At 50.0% G+C, this 12,236-nt stretch overlaps 1 protein-coding gene across 1 annotated transcript in view; it reads left to right on the top strand.

Annotated features, from left to right (window-relative positions):
* Caly (calcyon neuron specific vesicular protein) overlaps positions 1-790 on the top strand; it is a 14,626-nt gene extending 13,836 nt beyond the window's left edge. The window contains exons 5-6 of the mRNA XM_031388721.1: positions 34-386; positions 655-790. Of these exons, the coding sequence (XP_031244581.1) occupies positions 34-351 (318 nt within the window). The 3' untranslated portion in view covers positions 352-386; positions 655-790. The remainder of the gene's footprint in view (positions 1-33; positions 387-654) is intronic.
* The last annotated feature ends 11,446 nt before the right edge of the window (positions 791-12,236 follow it).

Below are 12,236 nucleotides of genomic sequence, written 5' to 3'. Positions count from 1 at the left end.
CCCACTCTGGTCCGGAACATGCCTCCGCTGCAGCACAAGATCTGCACCCCACTGACCCTGGAGATGTACTACACTGAGATGGACCCGGAACGCCACCGCAGCATCCTGGCAGCCATCGGGGCCTATCCACTGAGCCGCAAACACGGCACTGAGATGCCCGCCGTCTGGGGAAACAGCTACCGGGCTGCAAAGGAGGAGCATAAGGGCACCACCCCAGCTGTGATGGCTGTGTCCACTTCAACAGCAGATGCAGCAGCAGAGGGCACCGAGCCTTCAGAGAAGCCTTTGGACGTGAGAGAGAAAGAAGACCCACAGGAGGCAGAGGGCGTGCCATCCCAGCCCCCCAAGTGACTGTCTGCCCCGCCCCCGCTCCACCAGTGACTTGGGTAAGTGTGCCTGGCCTAAACAGGGGTTGTCTGGCTCACAGGGTCACAGGCTTGCTCTGCCCTGCCCTACCCTGCCCCTTTCTCCCGCCCTTTCCCGCCCCCACGAACGCCCCTCCTTCTTCTCCTCCCTCACTTCCTGTCAAGCCCAGAAACCTACCCAGACGTGTACCCTCTCTCGATGACCCTCTGGGTCTGTCCATACGTCTTGCCTTCCTGCTCAGGACACAAGCCTTCTACCCCTTTCACCTTGACTCTTCTATCTTCACAGCATCCCCCACCAGCTACTTTGACGTGCACACTGCCTGATGCTTCTCCACCCAGTGACTGTGTTCCTGCCCCAAAACACCCCGCTGAAGTTCCCCTGTTGGCTCTGTTGCTTTTCTTTAAGTAAAGATTCACATCTATCTGGGTCTTGGTTTCTCTTTTGGTGGCAACCTTTTGTGAACACTTTCATTAATGCCTGAACCTAGGAGGACACCTGAGGGTGCCTGCTTCTAAGATAAAGGAATAGACCCCACCCCTCTCCACTTCAGCCAAGCCTAGGGGCCACTGGCCACAATAGAATAAGCCGCTCAGGGGAATTGCGGTGGCCCCTGACTGTCCCAGGTCTATACTGTGCTGTATTCAACTATTAGCTATCTGGTTCTGGAGCCTCTCTGTGCAATAGGATTGTTCCCTCCCTCTGGGAGGAGCTCCTAGTTTTTAGCAGCACACACCGTGAGTTTTTTCCCCTTGGGTAAGTCACTCCCAAGTAGAAATGACTTAATGAAGAAGGAAGTGAATACTGACCCTGAGTTGGGGGTGAAGTCTTGCAGAGACACTGTGGTTGACCTTCTGTAAGTCGGAGGCCCCCTTCTTAGCTATTTCCCTTCAGGAGTTAGACAGGAGGCAAATTGTCTAAAGGTTCCAGGGAGCTTTTTGGAGTCCCCTTTTTTTCCTCCACCACAAGTAGCCCTTGGTTCTGCCTGACTCCAACTCACTCTGGTACCTCTTTTCTGATCACTACTGTCTTGGGCCTGGACACCTTGGCTAAAGAGAGGTGAGCTCAGACCTGGGGATCACCGGATGATGAGAATCATGACAGAATTTGGGTTGCCCAGGGGCCAGAGAAGCTCTAAGCAGGAAGTCCAGTGCTATCTGCAGGAGGCATAAAGGCTTCTTAGCATTAAGAGCAATATCCCCCACATCAGGTCCAGAGCTTGTGGAGGAGCCACTCTGTTCTGATGTGGAACTCAAAGACTTAGATGACAGCTGGAGCTCCATCCAGGACATTGGGAGTTGGAAAAGATTTGGATGCTGGGAGATCTGGGCATTGGGCCTGTTGTCTCCAAGTGCTCAGTGGAGAAACACACCCTGCATCTCCTTGTTTCTGTGTGTGCAACAGGCACAAAAAAATCTCCATGGGGCCTGGGGAGATAGCTCAGTTAAAGTGACTGCCACACCAGTGTGATCCCCAACCCTCACTAAAAATAAAAACAACTGGGTTCATCAGCATTTGAGACAGAGACAGGAGGATCCCTGGGCCTTGCTGGCCAGCCTGTCTAATCAAATTGATGTGCTCCAAGTTCAGAGAGAGAGCTTATCTTGAAAATTAGGGTATGTGTGTATGTATGTTCATATGTATGTATTTGGAGGGCAGTTGAGGAGGATACCCAACCTCTACCTTTGGGCTACAGACAAACAGTCAGTCAGACAGACAGACAGACAGACAGACAGACAGACAGACACACACACACACACACACACACACACACACACACACACCTCCCCCCAAATCTTCATGTGTTCATACTGACACCTCAAGTTCAATGCAGAACCTTTGAGTTATTCCAGCCTCCCTTTCCCTATTTGTAACTCCTTTCTTCATGAAGAAAAAACAAAAAACAAAAAAACCAGTTCCTACTATCCTTTATTCTAGAACACATACTTTAAAGAGAGTCTTAGGAGACAAAATTTAAAGTTATTTTGGTCGAGGCAAGTTGAGAAGCTATGTTCACTTAAAAGCTTCTTACAGTTCTTCCAGGAAACAGCTTAGGCCCTCATGCTTAACCTTGGCACAGATACCACCTAGGTAATCAAAATGGCCAGGGCAGGCAGAGCTTCAGCCTGCAAGCAGCCCCCGCAGCTGGCCGCTCCTTCCTGAGAGTCAGGCTCAGGACTGCACACTGGCCTCTTAGCCACACATAGCTCAGGGTCTCACGCACCTGTTGTACCTGCAAAGAGCACTCTCACACTTTGGATACCTTAGAGGAAGCTTGGCATCTTGCTCCAGATGGGGTGTTTTAGGAAGAATGTGACATGGGGGTAACCTCCCAGAGTCACAACCCAAGACCTCACTGATTTTAACAACTACACCGTGGACTTACAACTGCCTTGTGGCACTTGCATGGGATTCCCTGCGCTGGGTTCCCTGCAGGTGTAAAGGCAAGCATTCATCTGTGAAGAGGTGAGAATGAAAGCTTGGTTCAAATTGACTCTGTCAACCTGGATCAAATCTCAGGAGATCTGATGCCAGACAGTTTATGACCAACAAATTTAAACAATATAATTCTGGGGCGGGGAGGGGGGGTAATGTTTCCTGGTATAATACAATCCTGGTGTACAAAGAACTGTAATTACATTGAAATTCAACTCAGGGTATGTGTCATTTCTTCCAAGATGGGTTCTAGAGATAGGCTACCTGGGTAGCTTAAGGGCCTAAGGGAAGGCACTGGACTGGTCTGGGTCATACAGATAGTGCAAAGGTCATTTGGGCTATTAGCCACTTCTGGTCCTGGTTGTGAGAGCTCGGGGTAGCCTCTGGCTATATAGATAATGCAAGGGTCATTTGAGCTATTAGCCAGTCACCTCTTGTCTTAGTTTTGAGAGCTTGGGGGAGCCTCTGGCTCTACAGATAATAATGCAAGGGTCACTTGGGCTATTAACCACCTCTGGTCCTGGTTGTGGAAGGTTGATATGGTTTGGTCCAACAGATAGCACAGATCTTCAGACTAGTAATCACCTCTAATTCCCAGCTTTCTGGACATAAGAACAGGTTTCACATTTTTTTTCCATTGAAAAGACAATCCTACATGCTTAACATTCCTGGTTTCCCTGGTGATCTATGGGCATAGGAAGGACCTTCATGTCCTCAACACTTGTGATTCTAGAATGACCCCCACCCTATCACTACTCCTGTGATTGCATGGTGCTGTAGCTTCATGGAGACATAAAAAGCTAAGGCTGTGGTCTGGAAAGAGGGCTCAGTGGTTAAGAGCACTAGCTGCTCTTCCATAGGATTCAGGTTCGATTCCCTGCACCCACATGTTGTCTCACAACCATTTGTAACTTCATTCCCAAAAGATCTGATGCCCTCTTCTTACCTCCACAGGCATATGTAGTGCAGAGGCCTACATGTAGGCAGAACATCTATACACATAAGCACTTTATAAGTACTTTTTTAAAAAAAAAAAAAAAAGCTAAAGCAGGGGCATTCTCTTCTCCCAGGGATTCTATGATCCAATATCCTGCCTCTCTCTCCTCTAGTTTTAAAGAGTCCATGTTCACCTGAGATAGGAACCCTTTGGAGAGGAGCAGAAAATGACAGCTGTCTCAGGGCTTCCTGAATGGTTAGAGCTGGTCAAAGCATGCTACAGAACCAAGGGGCTGGATCCAGGAGAATCTCCTAAGCCAGCAATGTGAGTCTCACTACTTGGTATCAGTTGGAGGTCAGATAGACGGGGACAGACTTGGCCAGCTGTGCTATATATAGGAACTTTATAGGCCCTCTGGACCTGACCTAAAAACTTTGTTCCTTTGTAAGCTGGTGGCTACAGAAGTGGACACCAGGCTTGGTACCTTCGTGTGAATAAGGGGTCACTTGCTACAGAACAATTCGCTTGAGCTCCTGATGTCACTTGGGTCCTGCCCACTAAGGGTACAGACTTTGCAGCCCCTGTGTCACCTGATGGTTAAGAAAGGCTAGCTGTTGGCAGCCCTTCTAGGGCTGTAGAGAATTTCTTACAGAGCTCCAAAGGTCTTTCTGACCTTGTGAAGGGTTCTACCAGTTTTGCAACTTAGACCCATTGCCTGAACAAGTTTAGGATGGTGCCCTTCTGACCTCAGGGAAGCGGGTGGTAAGAAAGGCCCTAGTCTAGCCTTCTCATCCATGGGGAGACTTAATTAATCATAAGGCCTGAACAAGGTCCAGCCAAGTTCAGAGCCTAGAGGTCCTGTGGGTGAGAAGTGCTAGGATGTTCAATAAGGCCCTGGATCCTGACTATTGGGCTCAGATCACTCTACCAGAGTCAGGCCCGTAGTCTAAAAATGAGAGTGTAGTCATGACACAGTAGTCTGAGCCTAGAGTACCTTCCTCTCTGTCTCATGAAAAACCCACTCACTGGAGAAGCAAGGAACTACAGAGGAGGCCTTGGCACCTACCTGACCCAGACAGTGGAATGGTAGATCACAACTGCCTTGACTGTGCAGGAGAACTTGGTGGTCCGTAGCCTGGTGATATATGTTTATCTGTCCCAGCACCCCAGAGTCCACAAGACCAGCAGCAAGAGACAATTTCCAGAGACTTGGTGTGATGGGTCTTCTAGGTCTGGGGGTGGGTCTGAGAAGCCCATGCCCCCTCCTCAGCATCCTTCCCACATGCTCCAGTGTGGTCCACCCACAATCACATGGGGTGGTCCAGGGCTGCGCGGTAGGTCCATGAGTCCAAGATTTGGGAGACTTTGGACTCCCAGCCCAGACCTACAGTGCACAGCCCTGGAAAAAAGTGTTAGTTGGAGTAAAGGAAAAGCTGGACAGGGCTTCTGACAAGGCACATTGCTGTCCTTGTCACCAACAGAAAGAGACAGTACCTCCTGGAGCTTCTCACAGCACAAATGGAAGCTGAGTGGCAGTGTAAAACAGCTTGTTTTACGTATTTCCCCCTTTGTTGTGCCTACAAATGTCTTATTTTATGACTTTAAAAAATTTTGGTCCTTGGAAGTGACAGACTGTGGGGAGCCACAGCTGCCACCCTATATACATACATTTTGAACACCTGGTTTCCGGCCAGAGCAGAGAGCATTGATAATCAAGCCCTTAGTTGGAGAAGCTGAGTGCCTCTAGTTTGTGATGCAAGCTGGCATGATTTTCCCGCAGCCTATTATACTTTGCCACGTAGCTGATACTGATTGGGACCAGGGAAAGTATTTAACCCACAAGGCCTGGGGGCTGGAAATAGAGTAAGTAAGTATGTGGAGATAGGAGTAAGTATGTAGAATTAGGGCTGGTGATGGGTTAGAGGTAAGATGTAGATTTAGAAGAGTAAGTATGTAGAGATAGTGAGTAAGTATGTAGAATTAGGGCAGGTGATGGGATAGAAGAGTAAGTGTGGGATATAGAAGAGTAAGTATGATAGATAGGAGTAAGTATGTAAGGATAGAAGTAAGATGTAGGAATAGAACTAAGAATAGGAATAGGAGTAAGTAGAAATAGTAATAAGTAAGATGTAAGAAGCAAGATGTAACTAATAAAATGTAAGTAGGAATAAGTAAGATGTAACAAGCAAGATTACAAGGATCCTAATAAAACTGCACGGGGAAGAGCTCAGCGTTTGCCTCCTTACTTCCACTGGGCAGGTAAGGCCGCTTACAACAGACCTCTGTTGTGTCCTTTTTGTCTGTCCTGTCTCCTGGCTACGAGGCTTTGGCTGCAGGGACAAGAATGTCATTGTAGTTCCTGATTGCCCAGAGGAGATGCAGAGGCATGTGTGTGCATGTTTGCATGTGAATACATGTATGTATGTGCATGTAGGTATGCACCTCCCTGAGTGTGTACTTATGTTAGAGTGTACCTGTGCTTATGTATGCAGCACAGAGGCAGTCAAGCCTCTTTCCTCAAGCCTCACATATCCTGGTGCTGAGTCTGGGATCAGAGAGTTCCAGAAGGCCATGGAACTCCTGTACTCTGGCCTACCTGTACTCTGGAGCAGAACTGTGGCCAGGGCAGGCACTTCCCACATAGTATGGCATCATCTATCCTTCAATGTCCCGGGTGCCCATTATGCTGTCCCTGGCACTGCCCCTGATGTATATGAAAGGCCTGCTCTCTGGAGGGGCCAACACTCAAGTATGTGGTCTCTCTGGTCCTTGCCAAAGCTATAATTGCTGGAAAGGGAGGCAGGTCTGAGCACCGGGTGGAGCCCAATGGAGTCTCATATGCCTTAGAAGTCTGTGAAGTTGTTAGATACCTCATAGCTCCTTGGAGGTCTCTCTGGGTAGGGATTTGGACTGAGGATTTGCTTTGGACATTTCAGAGATCAGGGGCTAGAGTCCCAAGAAAAACCAACATGACCAATGGGGAGCATCGGTGCCCACCATCCCACCATCGTCAGCTCCTGGACAGAAGCCCCAGCCCTTAAGTTAAAGGAGCTCAGCTTATTACCCACAAGAACAGGCCAGGCCAAAGCTGTCGCCTACTGTATAGTCTCCCTCTCCTTTGGCTCCTCACACCTTGTCTGATGCTGTCCCCTTGAGGGAGAGCCTTCCTGTGTAGTCTTAGCCCCAAGATGCTGATGACACTGAGTTCCCTTACCTGCTCCCAGCAGGATCACAACACAAGGTGCAGCCTGGTGTGAACTGAGACTATCTGTCCACTGTGGGACTTCAGATTTGGCCGATCATTGGGTTAGGAGTCTCTTCCAGTGGTAGAGGGCTTGCCTAGTGTCAATGTCATAAAACAAAAAAATTTTTATCTTTGGAAATCATCCTTCAACTGTTTTTGAAAATGTGTAAAAAAATGGAGGTCCAAGGAAGAGGCCTTTGTGCCTACCACTTACATCAATGTTCCTTCCTTGAAGGGACTGGAGGGAGGGCTCAGTGGTTAAGAACGCTGCCTGCTGTTCTTCCTGAGGAACCGAGTTCAATTCCCAGGACCCAACTGGCAGGCCATATCCACCTGTGGCTTCGGTCTCAGGAGATCTCATGCCCCCATATGGCCTCAGGTATACACATGCTGCACAGACATAGATGTAAACAAAACGTCCATACACATAAAACGAATAGGTCAAAAAAATTAAGTCCTGCCTTGGTGGAGATTGGGGGTCAGAGTCAAGTGCACCTCTAATGACTCTAACAGGAACTAGAAGTATACTCAACCCTCCTTCTTCCTCATCTTGTTCTATATCTCCCCTGCAGGCACCAGAAAATTAAGCTTTGCTGGGATATTATATTGTCTGCACCCTCAAAACACATAATTCAAACTTGGGGTGAGTGTCTTGTATGAGGCTTCAAGTTTAATTATAAGCATACAGATACATACAGACATACACAGAGAGAGAGAGAGACAGAGACAGAGACAGAGAGAGACAGAGAGAGGGAGGGAGGGAGAGACAGAGAGAGAAAACGAGTTATGTTCAGGTACATCCCACCCATGGCATGGGCAGAAACACTGCTGAAGTGCAATTTAGTCTACCTCCAGGAGGTGGCGCTGCAGCCAGACTTCCAATAAGTGATGACATTCTACTGAGGTCTCAGTTGCAGGTCTAAGAGAGAGACGTGAGAAGTGAGGGATCATGAGTAGTGAATGACACCACTGAAAAGGGCACAGGCTTGCTTCTGTGTGAGGAAACCTGACCTGTCTCACCCAGTGGGAGCACTCAGCTGAGAGCAAACTCAGGCCTCCCCAAATGCCATTTTTTCAAAGGATGAAAAAGGGTGGCTGTGGCCATCTCTATGAAGACTCTCAATGTATAGGGGTTTCAGTACACAAGGCAAGAGCCTATGGCATAGTCCAGGAGTTGTCTCATGACATGAGCGTAGGCTTATGCAGAATAGAGAGAGATTGGTGTTCACTCTTCTGGTCTCACGTGTATCTTTATCCAAAGGCTAGTCTTGGACACTTGGAAGTCAAGAAAAGGCAGAGCCAGATCAAGGGGCTGCTCCTATGACCTTCCCACTGTCATATGGCACAGTCCTTCAGCCACCTCTTCAGTTGCAAGGCTGAAGAGAAGCACAGATCTCACTGGGCAGCTCTGCGTCTGGGGGAAGAACGTTTGGGCCAGCAGATGGAGAACTTACCTGGCCACTCTCCTTCAAAAGCGGGTATGCACTGAAAGCTTGCTCATGGTCTCCATAGGAGGATGCAACACACGCACATGCACACACATGCGCACACGCACACACACACACACACACACACACTGCTGGCAACGCTCTTTTGAGGACCAGCTTCTGCATTTTCTTCCTAGGACACCTTCAGAGCCAGCACAGAATGACACTTCTCAAGATCATTGCAAAGGGCAGAGAAACATATTGGCAGCAACAGCAGAGATCTGCCAAGCTGGGCGTTCCCAAAGCTCCCTAGCTAAGGGAAGGAATAGAACAAAGAAACAATAAGCATATAACCAAGATTGGAGGCAGGAACTCACTCAGAGTATGTGGTATTTCTGAACACTGGTCCTAATAAATCCTCCCAGAAGCCTGCAGACCCAGTGTCCCTGTCAATAAAGACAAGAAGCAAGGGGTGCTGTGCTGTTGAGGACTCGTGCCATCTTGCATGGAAACAAGGTGGGACACCTTCAGGTACTAATATACAGGGGACTTGCAAGGTGTTAGCTGGACCGGGGAGTGGTGGATTTCCTGTCCTGTCAGACTCAGGACACCAGGACACCACTGAAGGCCCTACTCACAAAGCTAGTCTCAGCCCCACTTGGTCAGCATCCAGGTCTGGCGAGCTGGCAGGTCCACTTGGGATCCACATTGCTGTAACTCATGAATGGGGCTTTTCATGTCCTCATAAGTGGTTGCCGGCTTGCAAGATGATGATAGAACAGGCACAGTGGGCTAGCCTTGTCTCCTGACTTCCTACATGCGCTTGGGAGGCAGATCCTCACTGACCCCGCCCCCACCTGAAGTTACAAGTTGAATGGGACCCACTCCCCCCCATACATACACCTTGGTGAACTGTTGTTTACATATTACTGTGTCCTTTACAACTGCATGCTATTATGAGGAATGTGAGTAAATCAAGTATATTTGAAAGGCGAATCTCATGTGCCATCCTAATTGCTGAGCGCATCACAGCCCTCTGGCTGCGCTCCCAGCACCTACCCACTGTCGCCTGGAGGTGGAGCTGGAGAGGTTTATAGAGGAACGGGACCTCATGGGCTAAGGGACAAGTCCAATGGTCAGGCCCTGGGGGTGTCCTGAGAAAGAAGCTGAGATAACAAGGAAACTGACAAGGATAGCGGAGTCCTAAGCAGGGAGAAGAGTTGGCAGGACTGGCTGCCTACCCGGGACAGACATCCCATATCTTCATGGTTCCCACCCAGCCCCAGGTATGTAGGCATCTCTGGACACTGAATGATTAGTGTTGTGCCTTTCTGGTCCTCTCTGTCCATTGTTTTCCTAAAAGACTGAACAGGTAGCAAGTAGCCCAGGCTAGCTTGCACTGAGCCTGCACTGTCCATAGCAGCTTTGACAAACGTTTGTTGAACACTGTCTACCTGCCACACTCTGTCCCACACCTAGGGCCTCCCGGAATTTATGTAGTGTACATAAATTCGTTTCTGCTCTCTTGAGAGGCACTCAAGTGGAGCAGAGGATAAGAGGGAAGTGGGTTATCCTCTAACCTGACTGCCCAGGACCAGCTGGAGAAGAGTCTCTGACCCCAAGGGTGCCTTCCGGAGCCACCCCCTCCACTCTTAGGGCAGGACCTCTGGGCTCCCGCCCCTAAGGACTCCCAACATAACCTCCAACGCCTTAGATCCCCTTAGGACCTTGTTCTTCTCGTTAGTACAACAAATGTTACATCCTAAAAACGGTCAAAAGAGGAGGGCAGCACATTCTCGGGTCACTGCTGGGCTAGGGAATTGTGCAGCGAGTCTTTCCCCAGCCTTGAGGGGGCCCCGCCCCTCTAGCCGTCGGCGGGGCATAGCTACTAAGCCAGCTGAACTCAATTCGCTTGAACTCAACCAAGTTGAAAGGATTGGGAGAAAAGGAGTTGAAACGACTGTGGTGCCGAGCGGGGCGGGGCCCGGAGGGTGCTGCCTCCAAGGGGCAATTAGGGAGTAGAGAAGGGAGGGAGAAAAGAGAAGAGGCGGAGGAGGGAGGATGAATGGGAGGCCATCAAGGGAAATGAAGGGGTAAAGGGGAGGAGACGGGTAGGGAGATGGGGTGGGGGAATAAGTAGGAGAGGCGGGGAGATTTGGCCGGCTGGCGCGTTCCTGTCGATCTGCAGCTCGGCCCTCAAGCACGCGCGTGAGGGGCGGGGCGGTGACCATTGAGTGGCGCTGCCATTGTGCCAGCGCTGCAAGTGGTGACACGCTCGAAGTCCGCTCCCTGGTGACGCCTGAAAGCTCCTTTGACCGGCAGCTCACCTGCAGAGCCGGCTCTATAGAGCCTCTGAACGCGCAGCAGCTGCCAGGGGCCGCGGGCCGGGCACCTAGGGGGACAAAGAATGGGGGCCGGGCCCTTTGAATGAGAGGCCACTTGGAAGCAGCAGGCATGTGCCAAGCCGAAGACTAGGGAAGAAAAGTGCCCTCCGTGTGTCTCAGCAGTGAAGGGGACCCTTTCTCAGCCGCGGAGCCCTCATGTGCATGACAAAAGCGCCCTTGCGAGAGCCAGGCAATCGTGAGCCCGTTAGGGCTCTACTGCAGGCGTCCTGTCTCCTAGGCGCTCCCTCCCCTTCACCCTGGGCCTCACATACCCTGGTAGAACCAACCTGGAAGAACCTGATCCATCTTGCAGAGCAGCCCTGGAACTGGCCCTCCAAGCAGACCAGATCTAAAGGGAGAGTGTTTTCAGTTGCAAAGATTTGAGGTAGTCTTTTTGGGCCAGACCAGGAACCATAAAGTTACTATAACCCAACTCCACTAGGCATCTGCCATAGCCATCCAAAGCTTCATGTCTCCATCATCCACTTCAGGACAAATGCTTCTTTCACCATCCATCTGCTCACTGGCCTTATCTATCCCCAGGCACTTGTAGCCTGTGAACCTGCTGGAATCTCTCTACCTCAGGTAATCCTTGACCACACCAAACATCTTGCCCGCTTTTCTTACTGTTGCCAAACAGCTTTTGAGGGAGGTCTTCACCCTTCTGTTTTTTCCTTGTGAGACTGCCCTCATTTTGTATTTGAAGTAAGGGAACTTGCCCTGAGGCCTCTGCACAGAGCAGATGGGCCTTACTTGGCCACACAGCCCTCTTTCCCTTTAGCCGGGCTTCATGGACTGGCCAGGACCGTACAGGCATCAACGGGATGACCTTTCATTTGGCTCTCATCCAAATGCCTTTAAGTTGGCCATTTCTAGAAGTAAAAGCTATGACCTTAGTCACCATGTTTGTGTCTTATTTTTGTTTGTTTCCTCTTCTTCCTTTTCCTCTTCCTCCTCCTCTTCCTTCCTCTCCCCCTCTCTCTCCTCCCCCTCTTCACCCTCTTCCTCTTCCTCCTCCCCCTCTTCCTCTTCTCCCTCTTCCTTGAGACAGAGACAGGGTTTCCCTGTGTAGCCCTATCTGTCCTGGAGCTCACTCTGTAAGTGCTGGGACTAAAGGAGTATGCCACCATGCCCAGTGATGTCCTTGTTTTCAAGACTCTGTCCAGTTCAGTTTGGTCATCCTGGTGATGCTGACTGCTCAGCTAAAGATAGCTAGAGAAAATGATGCTTTGTTATTTGGGGTCAGCCTCAACCAAGCCAAGATAGTGTTGTCTTTTGGATTCAACTTTACTTCAGATAAAGAAGACAAGGCCCCACATCTGCCTGTCAGCAGACACACTCTGCATCAAGCCTGTGTGCTGGAGCCCCAGGGTCTCATGGGGCCTAGTGTCTGCAGGGATCAGAAGTCTGGTTCTGACCAGCTGAATCCACTGTGTGTGGCC

The sequence above is a fragment of the Mastomys coucha genome, unplaced genomic scaffold (genome assembly GCF_008632895.1).
Source record: "Mastomys coucha isolate ucsf_1 unplaced genomic scaffold, UCSF_Mcou_1 pScaffold21, whole genome shotgun sequence".
Taxonomy (NCBI): domain Eukaryota; kingdom Metazoa; phylum Chordata; class Mammalia; order Rodentia; family Muridae; genus Mastomys; species Mastomys coucha.
The sequence above is the reverse complement of the archived record's forward strand: the minus strand, read 5'-3'. Positions and strand labels throughout refer to the sequence as shown.